The 13,641-nt window shown below is 46.5% G+C and overlaps 2 protein-coding genes across 2 annotated transcripts; one reads left to right on the forward strand and one right to left on the reverse strand.

Annotated features, from left to right (window-relative positions):
• Positions 1 to 489: 489 nt before the first annotated feature.
• Positions 490 to 1,428, forward strand: LOC128845971 (olfactory receptor 734-like). The gene has a single exon (XM_054045066.1). It carries the CDS (start codon positions 490 to 492, stop codon positions 1,426 to 1,428), a length of 939 nt encoding a protein of 312 aa, XP_053901041.1.
• An 8,421-nt stretch (positions 1,429 to 9,849) lies between these two features.
• Positions 9,850 to 10,821, reverse strand: LOC128845972 (olfactory receptor 6M1-like). The gene has a single exon (XM_054045067.1). The coding sequence runs from the start codon at positions 10,819 to 10,821 to the stop codon at positions 9,850 to 9,852; it is 972 nt and encodes a 323-aa protein (XP_053901042.1).
• Positions 10,822 to 13,641: the final 2,820 nt, after the last annotated feature.

The raw sequence follows: 13,641 nt of genomic DNA on the forward strand, positions 1-13,641 counted from the left end.
ATCAACCCAACTTGTAATTTCATCAAACAAGATGTTAAGTTAGTTTGACAGGATCTATTATCTATGTTTCCTTGTGTCCTTTGGCTTCCCTTATCGATTTTCTACAATTCCTAATATCTGAATTATATTCATTACTATCAACTTCCACTCTCTTCCATTTGTTGTATCTGTTGAACAATTCCATAGCATCTATTGAATAATTCCAACCATTTCATAATATCTATGGAGTAACTCTGTAGCATCTGTTTGCTAACTCTGTGGGTAACTCTAAAGTCTGAACTGGTGTAACTAAGAATTGAAATTGTCTCCAAGCATTTTACTAATTTCTACAGAGCCTTCTTTCTCTCTACTGCCCTTGGAAACAAAAAAATTATCTTGAACGTTTTTAATAAAAAAAAAATTTCCATTTTTTGACCAGCTGTAATATCGAGTCACCATATCCATTCTCATTCTCCATGTGTGTGCAAGACAGGGATCCACATAGATGGGATGGAGAAGGGGAACTGCACGGGGGCGACAGAGTTCATACTGATGGGACTATCCCAGATGCAGAAGGTCCAGCTTCTCTTCTTTTTCTTCTTCCTGCTCTTCTACATCATCATCGTCCCAGGGAATTTCCTCATTATCTTCACCATCCAGAGTGACCCCTGCCTGAGCTCCCCCATGTATTTTTTCCTGGCTAATCTGGCCTTCCTGGACATCTGCTACTGCTCCGTCACCCCTCCGAAGATGCTGGCCGACTTCTTCTCCCTCTGCAAGACCATCTCCTATGGGGGCTGCATGGCCCAGCTTTTCTTCCTCCACTTCCTGGGGGGCGCCGAGGCCTTCCTGCTCATGGCCATGGCCTATGACCGCTACGTGGCCATCTGTAAACCTCTGCGCTATGCCACACTCATGAACAGAGAGATCCGCTGCACCCTGGTGGGGGCAGCGTGGGCAGGGGGCTTCGTTCATGGCATCATCCTCTTTGGTCTGTCCATCCAGCTGCCCTTCTGCGGCCCCAACATCCTGGACAACTTCTTCTGTGACGTCCATCAGCTGGTGAAGCTGGCCTGCGCTGACACCTACGCGGTGGAGATGATCATGTTCCTCAACAATGGTGTGGTCATCATGATGTGCTTCATCCTCCTCATCATATCCTATGCTGCCCTGCTGCTGCAGCTGCGGACTCACTCCCCCAGGTGGGAGAGCAAAGTGGCCTCCACCTGTGTATCACACATCATCGTGGTCTTCGTGATGTGCGGCCCGGCCATCTACATCTATGCCCTGCCCTTCCGGGCCGCCCCCCTGAAGAAGGTGGTGGCTGTGTTCCACACTGTGGTCTTCCCCCTCACCAACCCCATGATCTACACCCTGAGGAACAAGGAGATCAAAAGCTCCATGAGGAAGTTAATCAACAGGTACATATCCTGGCGGGTGAAAAGTTAAAGCACTATTGCAAAGTGAAGAAATTTGAGTATTTGTACTTTATTTGTGTTTTAATTGTAATGTGTAAGGCCAAGTTTTGGCCTCAGTTATTCCAGAATAACTCTGCAGTACCTATTGATTAAACCTATAGTATCTGTTGAATAACTTTCTAGTATCTATGGAACAATGCTGTAGTTGTATGGATGAACTCAAAGGAATCTATGGAGTAACTCTCTTGTATATATGAAGCATCTCTATAGCACTTTGGAGTAGCTCTGTAATAATTCTGAAGGATCCATTGAAGAAATATTTAGCATCTGTGGAGTAACTTTGTAGTAATTCTCCAGTACCTGTTGAGTAACAGTGCATTATCTGTGGGAAGCTATGCAGCAACTCTCTAGTATGTAAGAAGTAGCTCTGTGTAGTATTATGGAACAACAGTGCCAAACTTCTGTAATATGGATTGAGTAAATCTGTTGTTTCTGTTGAGTAACTCCTCACTATCCACAGAATAACATTAATTGCTGGTATTATCAATCTTCTGTGAAGTAATTGTCTAGTATCTATGGAATAGCTCTGTGGTACTACTGAGTAACTCTGGAGTAATTTTGTAGTATCTGTTGAATAATTCAATAGCATCTATTGAATAACTCCAATCATTTCATAATATCTATGGAGTAACTCTATAGCATCTCTTTGCTAACCCCAGAGTCTGCACTGGGATTACTGAGAACCGAAATTGTCTCCAAGTATTTTACTAATTTCTACAGAGCCAGCAAATAATTAAAGACAGGAAAGACTTTGACAGTTTATTGTAGTTCTCTTAAAACACCAAAGGAAATACAGAACCAGAGCCTCAATCCCTGAAAATCAGCAACATACCATTGACACCAGTGAAGCTTGCAGATTTATGTCAGCTGAAGAAATATAAATACTTGGGCTTCAAGACATAAACCTGTTGAGGGGCTGGAATAAACTTTCCTGATGGGCAGTTTATCCCAAAACTGCTGGGTTTCTCACACATTCTCTGAACCAGCTGGCATGGGCCAAGGTCAGAGACAAGATACTGGACTAACATCCCTTGAGGGGAAAGACTCCAGATTCTATTCCTTGCCCGCCTGTGCCAGTCAGTACCCAGACATTGGGGCCAAATCAGAGACAGCACTCCCTAGAGGGGAACAGTTGCCTAGCCTTGTTCTCCATCCCTCTGATCCAACCAATCTAAGACCCTGGGGCCAGATCAGAGCTGGCCCCCCTAAATGGGAAAGGCCCCATGTCCCATTCCCTATGGCTCCTATGGTCAAGTGGTGGGCCTGCATGAAACCTCGCTAGCATTCATAGTCTCTGTGTCCAAGGCTCATCGCACACATCCATGACTCATCGCATGAGGGCCAACATTTTCACAAGCAACCCGAGATTTTAGGTATCTCAATTTTTCAGCACCCAATTTGAGGCCAGCATGACATTGTTAGCACTTCATAATGTGGGCTCAGCTCCCCTTCTCTCTTACAGAAAAACAAAAAAAAACCTTGGGAAATGACACAGGGAAAAGAGTTTTCTCCAGAGCTCTTCGCCATGGAAATCAGGCTTCCCCAACCTCCAGCCCTGTCCCCAGGGGAAGATGGGGGTTTGGCCTCTGAACTCAGGGTTCCCCTGATTACCTGTGGGCATCTCAGAGGTTTTGCTGAAGGTGTATCCCTGAACAGATCCAGGCTGCCTCAAGCTTGACACCCAAAACTAGCAACTGCTTTGGAAACTTCAGGCCCAAAGTCCTGGGAAGACCCTTATATATAGACACCAACTCAGGAGCGACGCTGAGCTTTATGGGCTGCACCTGCGGCCCCACAACCAGGGCTAGACTCCTTGGCTGAGCCTTTCACCCTTGCTAGAATTTTAAGTCCACAGCTCCCATGAATTTTAAAGTGGCTTGTGTGTTCAAATCCACTAGGTGGCCTGGGAAACCTTAGCCCTCCTAAAGTTACAACGTGGCCTGATTTTACCAGGACAGTCCCAGTTTCTCATACAATGTCCCATTATCATCCCAGTTTGTTGTCTTATGATGTCCCAGGGTCTCCGGTTTGTTGGTTTGTTTCAGGACAGCAAAAAAATGCTGTTTTTTCCTTTCATCCATCAACTCATTTCGGTTAAGATTTGCAAAACCCCGTAAAAAATGTGTGTACCCACTTCCCATTACAATCATTACAATTACTAGCCATCCGTATCCCCCAGTGTCTCAGCTCTGCTGGGTGTTTCTAGGGCTACAAAATGTTTGTTCAAAACATGTTTTTTCACCAAGCAGAATTTGCCCTGTGGTTAGCAGGAGCCGTCAAAATGGAACAAGTCCAGAGTGTTTGAAATGAGTGAAGAATGAAGAGAAAAATGATCGCAGAAATAATAAATGTTCTTCTTTTACCCCCGTGAATGTTAGCACTTAGCGTTGGCTGGAAAATAGAATTTCCCATCTGTGGGAAATTCTGATAGTTCAACATTTCTTTTCATGCTGAATCAGGACAAAAAGTCAAAGTAACAAATATGTTGATGCAATGAAAAGTTCAGAAAAATGGGATATGAAAATGTCAAACAGAAAAATGTCTACACCCTTGGTCAAAACTTGACATGACAAAAGCAATTTTTCATTTGGAAATACTATTTTGAAACAAACAAAACCCATTTTAAAATGTCGACCAAAGGTGAAAGACTATTTCTGCCTTGAAATGATAAGTCAAACTTTAATTTTTGTTTAGATTCTCCTGACAGGAATTTAAAAAAAACAAAACCAGAATTGACATACTATCCTGGAAAATGTCAACGAAACCACATTTTTCAATGGGAAAATTTAGGAGATGAGACATTTCAAGCAGCTCGATTACAGACACTTGTCCATTGCTGCTCTGTAAATTCAATATGCCACTAAGGCTGGGGATTTTCAAAGGCGTCTAAGGAGTTTGGCTAAAAATAAGGCGGGGCTGAGGCACAAAGGGTGTCCCAGGGGTTTGCAGAAATAAAGATGTATTTGTGACCTACAATAGTTAGAGCCACTCACCAGAACCTCAGCTGGTCTGGAATGGCCTGTTCCTTCATTAATGCCACACAGTTATCCCTCGGGGGGCAGAGATGTTTTTCTCCTGCATTGCATCAGCAGCTTTTGGGATGCAGCCACCAGAGGAACCCACCACTCAAGCTGCCCTGGGTGCTTGAAGTTGGTCACCAAGAGATACCCAGAGGCAAAGACTGAAAACTAAGGGCCAAGTCCTGAACTGGTGTAAATTGATACAGTTTTGTTGACTTCAACTGACCCACTGATATCTATGGAACTACATTGATTTACACCAGCTGGGGATCTTGTCCGTTACACAGGTTCCAATCCATATTCTTTGCTTATGAAACTGAACTAAAGACGAACCAAAAGTTCCCAACCCGTCTGCTCTTTCCTAGCTCTTTGTCCTGTGGGATTAATTACAAGTGTAACTTCTAATGGCGACAAAGCGATTCATTCCCACTGGGGGCAGAACTTGGGAGGAATTCACCATCGTGAAGAGCTTCAGCACCTATGAATAGCCCAACTTTTCTATCTTTCTTCCTTTCATTCTCGGCAATTTTTTTTTCTGACTGAGACAAAAGTAACACAAAGGCTCCTTTGGCTGCAGCTCCATTGCGGCATGATGTTTTCACTTTGGTTGCAGGCATGACAGAGAGAATGAAGAGCTACAAAGGGCCAAAGTTCCAAATCATGTAAATTGGTGTCATTCTATTGAAGGCAATGGACCAGACCCCCAGCTGGTGTCAATCAGCCGTAGCTCCTTCGGAGTCAAAGGGGCCAGATCCCCAGATGATGTAAAGCAACGTAGGCAATGGAGCTACACTTGTTTACACCAGCTGAGAATCTATCTTCAGTGTGCTGGGAGCCAGCAAGCGAGGACCCTGCAGATTCATTGCTTGGCTCCCCGGGGCCAACATGCAGAGACAGGAAATCCATCACTGGGCAGAGCTGGCTTGGGACCGTTCTGCTGAGGGCCCTGGGGGCAGGCCGGAGAGCCTTCCCGCCATATTCTCCACTGTGATGCAATTCAGCCTGCAGGGGCAGTGAGCCAAAGGCCATCACCCTTCTGTGCTGGATTCTCCGGCCTGTGGGGTAGACGAGGGCAGACAAGATGATCCTGTGACGGGGTTCGGTCACAGAGACCCTCCTTGGGACTGTCATCAGATGTGCTGAGACTACCTCTGAGCCCGTTTTCCCTGCCAGCTTGGGACTTCAGAACCCTGCCTTGTTAAGCCAGATACACCAGTCTGCTCCAACAGAGACTCACGGTCTGAACCATGTCCCCAAGGCTGCAGACTTAACTGAAAACAGCTTAGCAAGTACTCCTGTCTCCAGCACCCAGACACACCCAGTTCCCAATGGTATTCAAATCCCAAATAAATCCGTTTTACTCTGTATAAAGCTTATACAGGGTAAATTCATAAATTGTCCACCCTCTATAACACTGATAGAGAGATATGCACTACCGTTTGCTCCCCCATGTATTAATCACTTACTCTGGGTTAATTAATAAATAAAAGTGAGTTTATTAAGTATAAAAAGTAGGATTTAAGTGCTTTCAAGTAATAATAGACAGAACAAAGTTACCAAGCAAAACAAAACAAAAAAAACATGCAAGTCTAAGCCTAATACATTAAGAAACTGATTACAGATGAAATCTCAGAGATGTTCCACTAAGCTTCTTTCACAGACTGGACTCCTTCCTAGTCTGGGCCCAATCCTTTCCCCTGGTACAATCCTTGTTAGTTCCAGCTCAGGTGGTAACTTGGGGATTTCTTCCTGACTGGCCACCTCTTTGTTCTGTTCCACCCCCTTATATATCTTTGGCACAAGGCAGGTAGCCTTTGTCTCTCTCTGGGTTTCCACCCCTCCTTCTCAATAGAAAAGCATCAGGTTAAAGATGCATTGCAGTTTAGGTGACATGACCACTTCATTACCCACTTCCTGGCACACAAGTATACAGGAGGACTTACAAGTAAACAGAGCCATTTACAACCAATTGTCCTGGTTAATGGGAGCCATCAAGATTCCAAACCACCATTAATGGCCCACATGTTGCATAATTACAATAGGCCCTCAGAGTTATATTTCATATTTCTAGTTTCAGATATAAGAGTGGTTCGTTTATACAAATAGGATGACCACACTCAGTAGATTATAAGCTTTGTAATGATACCTTACAAGAGACTTTTTGCATAAAGCATATTCCAGTTACATTATATTCACACTTATAAACATATTTTTATAAAGCATTATGTAGTGCAGCGTCACAGATCCCATCTGGCCTTGGAATCACTGAACCTCCCTCTCCAAGAGTCTGCAGTGAGAGCTGAGCCAAGGGAGCCCCGGCGTATCTCCGTGTGCTCATCTCAGAGGCTCTGTGTGTGTGTGTGTGGGGGGGGATGCTGGCTAAGGAGTGCCTATCGTGCGCTAGCCTGGATTTATATGGTCAGAAGTGGATAGAGAACTCATCACTGCACAGAGACACCAGCGTTTTCCTTTAGCATCAGTGCAAAAGGCTTGAGCTGCTTTCTGAGGCAGCATTGTCCAGTGGATAGAGCACCGGGACTCGGGACCCCTGGTTCTATCCCCAACTCTGCCATTGGCCCACTGGGTGCCTCTGTTTCCCCATCTGTAATATGGGCGCAATGATACCAACCTCTTTGTAAAGCACTGTAAGATCTACTGATGCAAAGTGCTAGTGAAGAGCTAGGTGTTAATATCATTCAGCTTGCGGTGAAAGCAGACGTGTGGAAGGCCCGGAGTTCAAGCCCTGGCTTCCCAGGTGTGTGAGAATGTGCATAGGCCAGGGCCTAAGGCAATTAGGCACCCAAACATAATTGAAATTCAGTGGAGCCCCTAGCTGTCTCACACTCCTTTGAATATTCCAGCCAGCGCTGGTACAGCCTGGATCCAGGGAAACGTGTTCAGTGGCTCAGACCCCGCCCCTGCTGTCCTGTTCCACTATGCTCATCCCCTGCTCCGACTATCACAGTGTCAGCTCATAGGCACGGCTCAGCTGTGCCCTGCTGGGTGAATGAGAAGGGAGGCCAGCTTGTCCCTTCAGCCTCTGCCATGTCACTGGGTCCCTTGCCTCAGCAGCAGCTGTGGGGATGGGACCTCTGGGAGCGGCTCGGACAGGAAAAAGGAGCTCCCTTCATCGATTTATTTCTGTGACGGTCACAAGGACCAACTCCAGCTGATGATCCCGGGCGTGTCGTGCTAGGTGCTGGACAAACAGGCGGTAGCCTTTTATTTTATTTAGACTAGATTGAGTGAGGTTATCTTGCACCACCATGGGGCCGGCTCTGAGGGCTACCGTTTGGAGCTCCACAGAGTGAAAATCACCTCTGCTTTTTGTCCCTGATCTAGTGATGCTAGGAACATGAGAAGACCAAGGACAGTGGCCACACATACATTCACAAGCACAAAGCCTAGTCTGTATGGTACATTGTATTAGAATAACAAGTAAGGTTATGTAAAAGCAGCAAAGAGTCCTGTGGCACCTTATAGACTAACAGACATATAGGAGCATGAGCTTTCGTGGGTGAATACCCACTTCTTCAGATGCATGTGAGTAAGATTATGATTAGCCAGGCAGATATAATGCCTATGAATGCCCACACACAAGTTATAAATGAAATCATAACCCCCAGCCTCAGAGATATTCTAGTGGATTTCTCACCATTTGATCATCAGCAGGGGTGTAGTTCCTGCTTGGGTTCTTCCCCAGGTTTCCCCACCTTTTCCCAACGAGGGACACTCTTTTATATCGTAATTCCCACTCCATCTAACTCCCATGCATGTGCATGAAGGTGCCAACCCTTTTCTCCTTATCCGTATGTCCCCACCCCATGAATATCGGGGTGCCCCATTTTTCATAGCTCCTAATTAGCATTTACACACAGCACGTACCCTGCAGTCGGGACAGGCATTTAAAGATGTCACACTAAGGTCTCTAATGGACTTGAACAATACACTGGGGTCAATTTTCTGCAGCATCACCCATTGGCATATTTTCGCAGTAGCCTTGTGATCTTTACTGGCCTATGGTTATTCTTTGGTCACCTACATATGTCAAGCACTCATAAGCCTCTGGCCTAGTATGGATAAGCTGAAATCTTACAGGCCTCAGCCCATAGGCCTTGCATTTCAGCCCTGCTTTACTTATACACCTAATGCATATTCATTACTCCTAAATATTTATCAGTTGTATTCTTCTATAATCCTAAAATTTAAATCTATTTAGCACACAAGGATTACATATGACATCTCATATAAATTGCTCAGAACATCACACCACACACTAATCAATGAATGATAAAATGAACAAACTGGCTACCAGGTAACAGAGAAGGATAGTCTCTGTCTCCAAGGCCTCCCGCTCTAGGGCTGGGATTATCAAAGGGCTGGGATTTAGGTGTCTAACCCCCTTAGGCCTCTTTAAAAATCCCACTCTCGTATTGGACAGGACAGAGTGGGCAGATGAGAGGGGATCGGGTGGCAAGTTGAGGGGCCACATCATAACCAAGAGAACTTAGAAGAGAAAGAAATGTCAGCCAGGTCAGACGGGAGGGACTGGGGACATCACGACAGAAGTGGGTTTTCAGAATGGATTTTGGTTGCAAGCCTATTTCCCATACAAAAAGGTTAGTAAAATAATAGCAGAGATGCAGAATCACCTTAATCATCATGGCTGATGTCAAGGGAAAGGGCCAGGAATAGTGACATACCAAATGACAGTGTCTTCTCCCTCTTACATTCCCCATGGCTCAGAGCCTGGGAATGGAACAAGGAGAGACTTTATTTGATCTTCAGTTGCTAGGTGTGAGGAGGAGCTGAGGTATGGTCCTGGGGAAATGGACCTGGGACTGAGATGTGGAGCCATATAAAGCTAAATCGTGGCCTTCTACAAGCCACCGGCTAGTCTCCAAAGCTGGGATATTTCCAAGGGGAGTTCCAAGGGAAGTTCAGTGACCAATTTCCATTGACTTTCAAAGGAAGTTAGGTGTCTAACTGCCCCAAGCGTCTAAGGCTCCCAATTCCCATTGTCTTTCAATGGGATTTGAGCACCCAACTGCCTTAGAGTCCCTTGAAAACTCTCAGTCCCCCTAGATCTAGTCCACTAGAGGACACTAGACAATTCTCTTCTCTTCTCTTCTCTTCTCTTCTCTTCTCTTCTCTTCTCTTCTCTTCCTATAGTTTCTTTCTCTCTGCCTTCCCATGGCAAAGCTGTATGTCTCAAGGAAGGCCCACATACTCCTTCTTGATGCTCTTGCATTCTCAGCCAACTCCCATAATGTCTTCTGGTTTCCTCTCTACCCTCAGTCCCATGTATCCCTGCATGAGGGATGCTGGGAACGAGTCCATCCCAGTGCACTGAGTGGTGGGGAGCCTGGCTTTCAAGCACTCTTAGGGAGGGCAGCGCCCATCCGGCCCATCCCATCCCTCAGCACTTCCTTCACCGCCTTGTTCCTGAAGCTGTAGATGATGGGGTTGAGCAGGGGTGTCACCACTGTGTTCAGCACCGTGGCTGCCTTGTTGAAGCCCGCGGAAGAGTTGTCAGCCGGCTTGACGTAGATGAAGATGGAGCTGCCGTAGTAGAGCGAGGCCACCATGATGTGGGAGGTGCAGGTGGTGAAGGCCTTTTGCCTGCCCTGGGCTGAGGGCATCCTCATCACCGTGGCGACAATGCAGAGATAGGACACCGTTGTCACAGAAACGGAGCTGAGGAGGAGGAAGGACGAGATGGCCAAGTCCAGGGCCCAGAGGAGGCTGGTGTCAGCGCAGATCAGCTCTAGCAAGGGGGCGCTGTCGCAGAAGAAGTGGTCGATGGCGTTGGGCCCACAAAAGGGCAGCCTGGCCTTGAGCACCATGGAAGTTGAGATGAAGATGAAGCTGCTCATCCAGCAGGACAACACCAGGCTGAGGCAGACCTGGCCGCTCATGATGGCCGTGTAGCGCAGTGGGTTGCAGATGGCCACATAGCGGTCCACAGACATGGCGGCCAGCAGAAGAACCTCAGCTGAGCCTGCCAGGAAGTAGACGTAGCCCTGGAGGGCGCAGGCCAAGAAGGAGATGGTCTTGCGCTGGGAGAGGAGGAGAAGGAGCATCGTGGGTGTGACAGTGGTGGTGACGAGCAGCTCCAGCAGCGAGAGGTGGCTGAGGAAGTAATACATGGGCGTGTGGAGGCGGCGGTCCAGCCTGATCATGAAGATAACCAGAGCGTTCCCCAGCATCGTCAGCATGTACATCATGAGGAAGAGGAGGAAGAGGGGCAGCTGCAGCTGGCCGAGGCTGGAGAAACCAAGAAGGACAACCTCAGTGATTGCCGCTGAAGACTGATTCACTGGGGTCCTCCGAGCAGGATCCATTGGGCCTGCAAGTGAGAAGGAAAGGATTGGAAGTCGCCCCCCATGAGGTAAATTGACAGGGTGAATGGGAGTTCACACACAACACAGATCCTGAGTGGAGGGGTCGAATCCACAACACGGATCCAGGGTGGGGGGGGACTAATAACTTTCCAAAACTAAAAACTTTTTCCCCACAGTTTCTGTTTTTTAGTTAAAAGCAGAAATTCCAGAATTTCAGTTCTCTCCCCCCCGCTTTTTTTCCTTTCCTTTTTTTCCCCCTGTCTGACGTGGTAGAATAAACGAGATGTACATTTCTGATTTGACTTTCTAAGTTTTCTTTCCTCAGTGGGTGTTTTTCTCTTTGCCTGTAACTTTTGCAGAAGGTCAGTGGAACAGGAGCAATCCCACAGCCCAGGCAACCGCTCTAACCTCCAGACTATTCTTCCTTTCATGGGGTCCTTCTGCCCCAATGCTAATTTACCCTGTGACCTTGGGTGCGTCACTTCTTTATTACCACGTTGGAGCTGTGGCAGACTGCCTCTAATTAAGGCCCTGACTCAGCTTAAGCGTGTGTCTAAAGGCCAGACAATTAAAAGGATTTAGTGGGATTTTCAAAGACTGTTGAAGCTAAAGGACAGTGTTGGCACCAGAACAGGTGGGGATAAACTGCCCATGGATCAATTGAGGCTGATATGAGAAGGTTTCTAACCACCAGCGGAGGGAGGTTTGGGAACAGCCTCCAATAAGAGCAGTGGGGGGAGAAACAACCTAACAACTTGAAGATGGAGCTTGATAAATTTATGAACAGGATAATATGCTGGGGTTGCCACTGATATCAGGGGGCTGGCTGCCAGAACCCAGGGGGTCCCTTCTAATCCTATGTCTTATGGTCCTACCTAGGCTGAAACCTACAGGAGCAAAAATTCAAGGCAAGTTGGCACTTTGTTCCTTTAATCTTCTTCTCTGGGGCTGGGGGTCCCAGTCCTGCAGTGTTGACATCAGTGGACTGAGTTTTGGCCCTGAATGAGCTGGTGAAAAATTTGTATCCAGAATTGGCCTTTCTTCTTTTGTTTTTTTAAAGGAAATTTTTGCAATAACATTTCGGTTTTGTTTTCTGTTTCCTTGGAAGGGCGGGTGATTGGTGGTTTGCCTTCTTTCTTTTCCTTTTTCTCCAATATATTTTGGTGACAAAAAAAAATGGTTTAGCTTTAATATGAATTTTCGTTTGGTCTTTGTCATTTTCACTGATCAAGAAGAACCAAAGGCTGGAAGTTAAAGCCAGACGAATTCATATTGGAAACAAGGCACAAATTTTTCACGGTGTGCATGATTCACCATTGGAACAAACTCCAAAGAGAAATGATGTTTTCTCCATCTCTTGATATCCAGTCAGACTGGGTGCATTTCTGGAAGGTGATTTAGCCAAATACAAGTTATTTGGCTAAATACAGGGGTTACTGGGTGAAATGTAAAGGACTGTGGTATATAGAAGGGCAGGCTACATGTACCCTTAACTATGCCCCACTTAGAATCATAGAATATCAGAGTTGGAAGGGACCTCAAGAGGTCATCTAGTCCAACCCCCTGCTCAAAGCAGGACCAATTCCCAGCTAAATCATCCCAGCCAGGGCTTTGTCAAGCCGGGCCTTAAAAACCTCCAAGGAAGGAGACTCCACCACCTCCCTAGGTAATGCATTCCAGTGTTTCACCACCCTCCGAGTGAAATAGTTTTTCCTGATATCCAACCTGGACCTCCCCCACTGCAACTTGAGACCATTGCTCCTTGTTCTGTCATCTGCCACCACTGAGAACAACCGAGCTCCATCCTCTTTGGAACCCCCCTTCAGGTAGTTGAAGGCTGCTATCAAATCCCCCCTCATTCTTCTCTTCTGGAGACTAAACAATCGCAGTTCCCTCAGCCTCTCCTCATAAGTCATGTGCTCCAGACCCCTAATCATTTTTGTTGCCCTCCGCTGGACTCTTTCCAATTTTTCCACATCCTTCTTGTAGTGTGGGGCCCAAAACTGGACACAGTATTCCAGATGAGGCCTCACCAATGTCGAATAAAGGGGAACGATCACGTTCCTCGATCTGCTGGCAATGCCCCTACTTATACAGCCCAAAATGCCGTTAGCCTTCTTGGCAACAAGAGCACACTGTTGACTCATATCCAGCTTCTCGTCCACTGTGACCCCTAGGTCCTTTTCTGCAGAACTGCTACCTAGCCATTCGGTCCCTAGTCTGTAGCAGTGCATGGGATTCTTCCGTCCTAAGTGCAGGACTCTGCACTTGTCCTTGTTGAACCTCATCAGGTTTTTTTCGGCCCAATCCTCTAATTTGTCTAGGTCCCTCTGTATCTGATCCCTACCCTCTAGTGTATCTACAACCCCTCCTAGTTTAGTGTCATCTGCAAACTTGCTGAGAGTGCAGTCCACACTATCCTCCAGATCATTAATAAAGATATTAAACAAAACCGGCCCCAGGACTGACCCTTGGGGCACTCCGCTTGAAACGGGCTGCCAACTAGACATGGAGCCATTGATCACTACCCGTTGAGCCCGACGATCTAGCCAGTTTTCTATCCACCTTACAGTCCATTCATCCAGCCCATACTTCTTTAACTTGGCGGCAAGAATACTGTGGGAAACCGTATCAAAAGCTTTGCTAAAGTCAAGGAATAACACATCCACTGCTTTCCCCTCATCCACAGAGCCAATTATCTCATCATAGAAGGCAATTAGGTTAGTCAGGCACGACTTCCCCTTCGTGAATCCATGCTGACTGTTCCTGATCACTTTCCTCTCCTCTAAATGTTTCATAATTGATTCCTTGAGGACCTGC

This window comes from Malaclemys terrapin, chromosome 12 (assembly GCF_027887155.1).
Source record: "Malaclemys terrapin pileata isolate rMalTer1 chromosome 12, rMalTer1.hap1, whole genome shotgun sequence".
NCBI lineage: Eukaryota > Metazoa > Chordata > Testudines > Emydidae > Malaclemys > Malaclemys terrapin.

Excerpts from the sequence above, each read along its gene's own strand:
- LOC128845972 (XM_054045067.1), bottom strand. The coding sequence starts at position 10,821 with ATGGATCCTGCTCGGAGGACCCCAGTGAATCAGTCTTCAGCGGCAATC.
- LOC128845971 (XM_054045066.1), top strand. The coding sequence starts at position 490 with ATGGAGAAGGGGAACTGCACGGGGGCGACAGAGTTCATACTGATGGGA.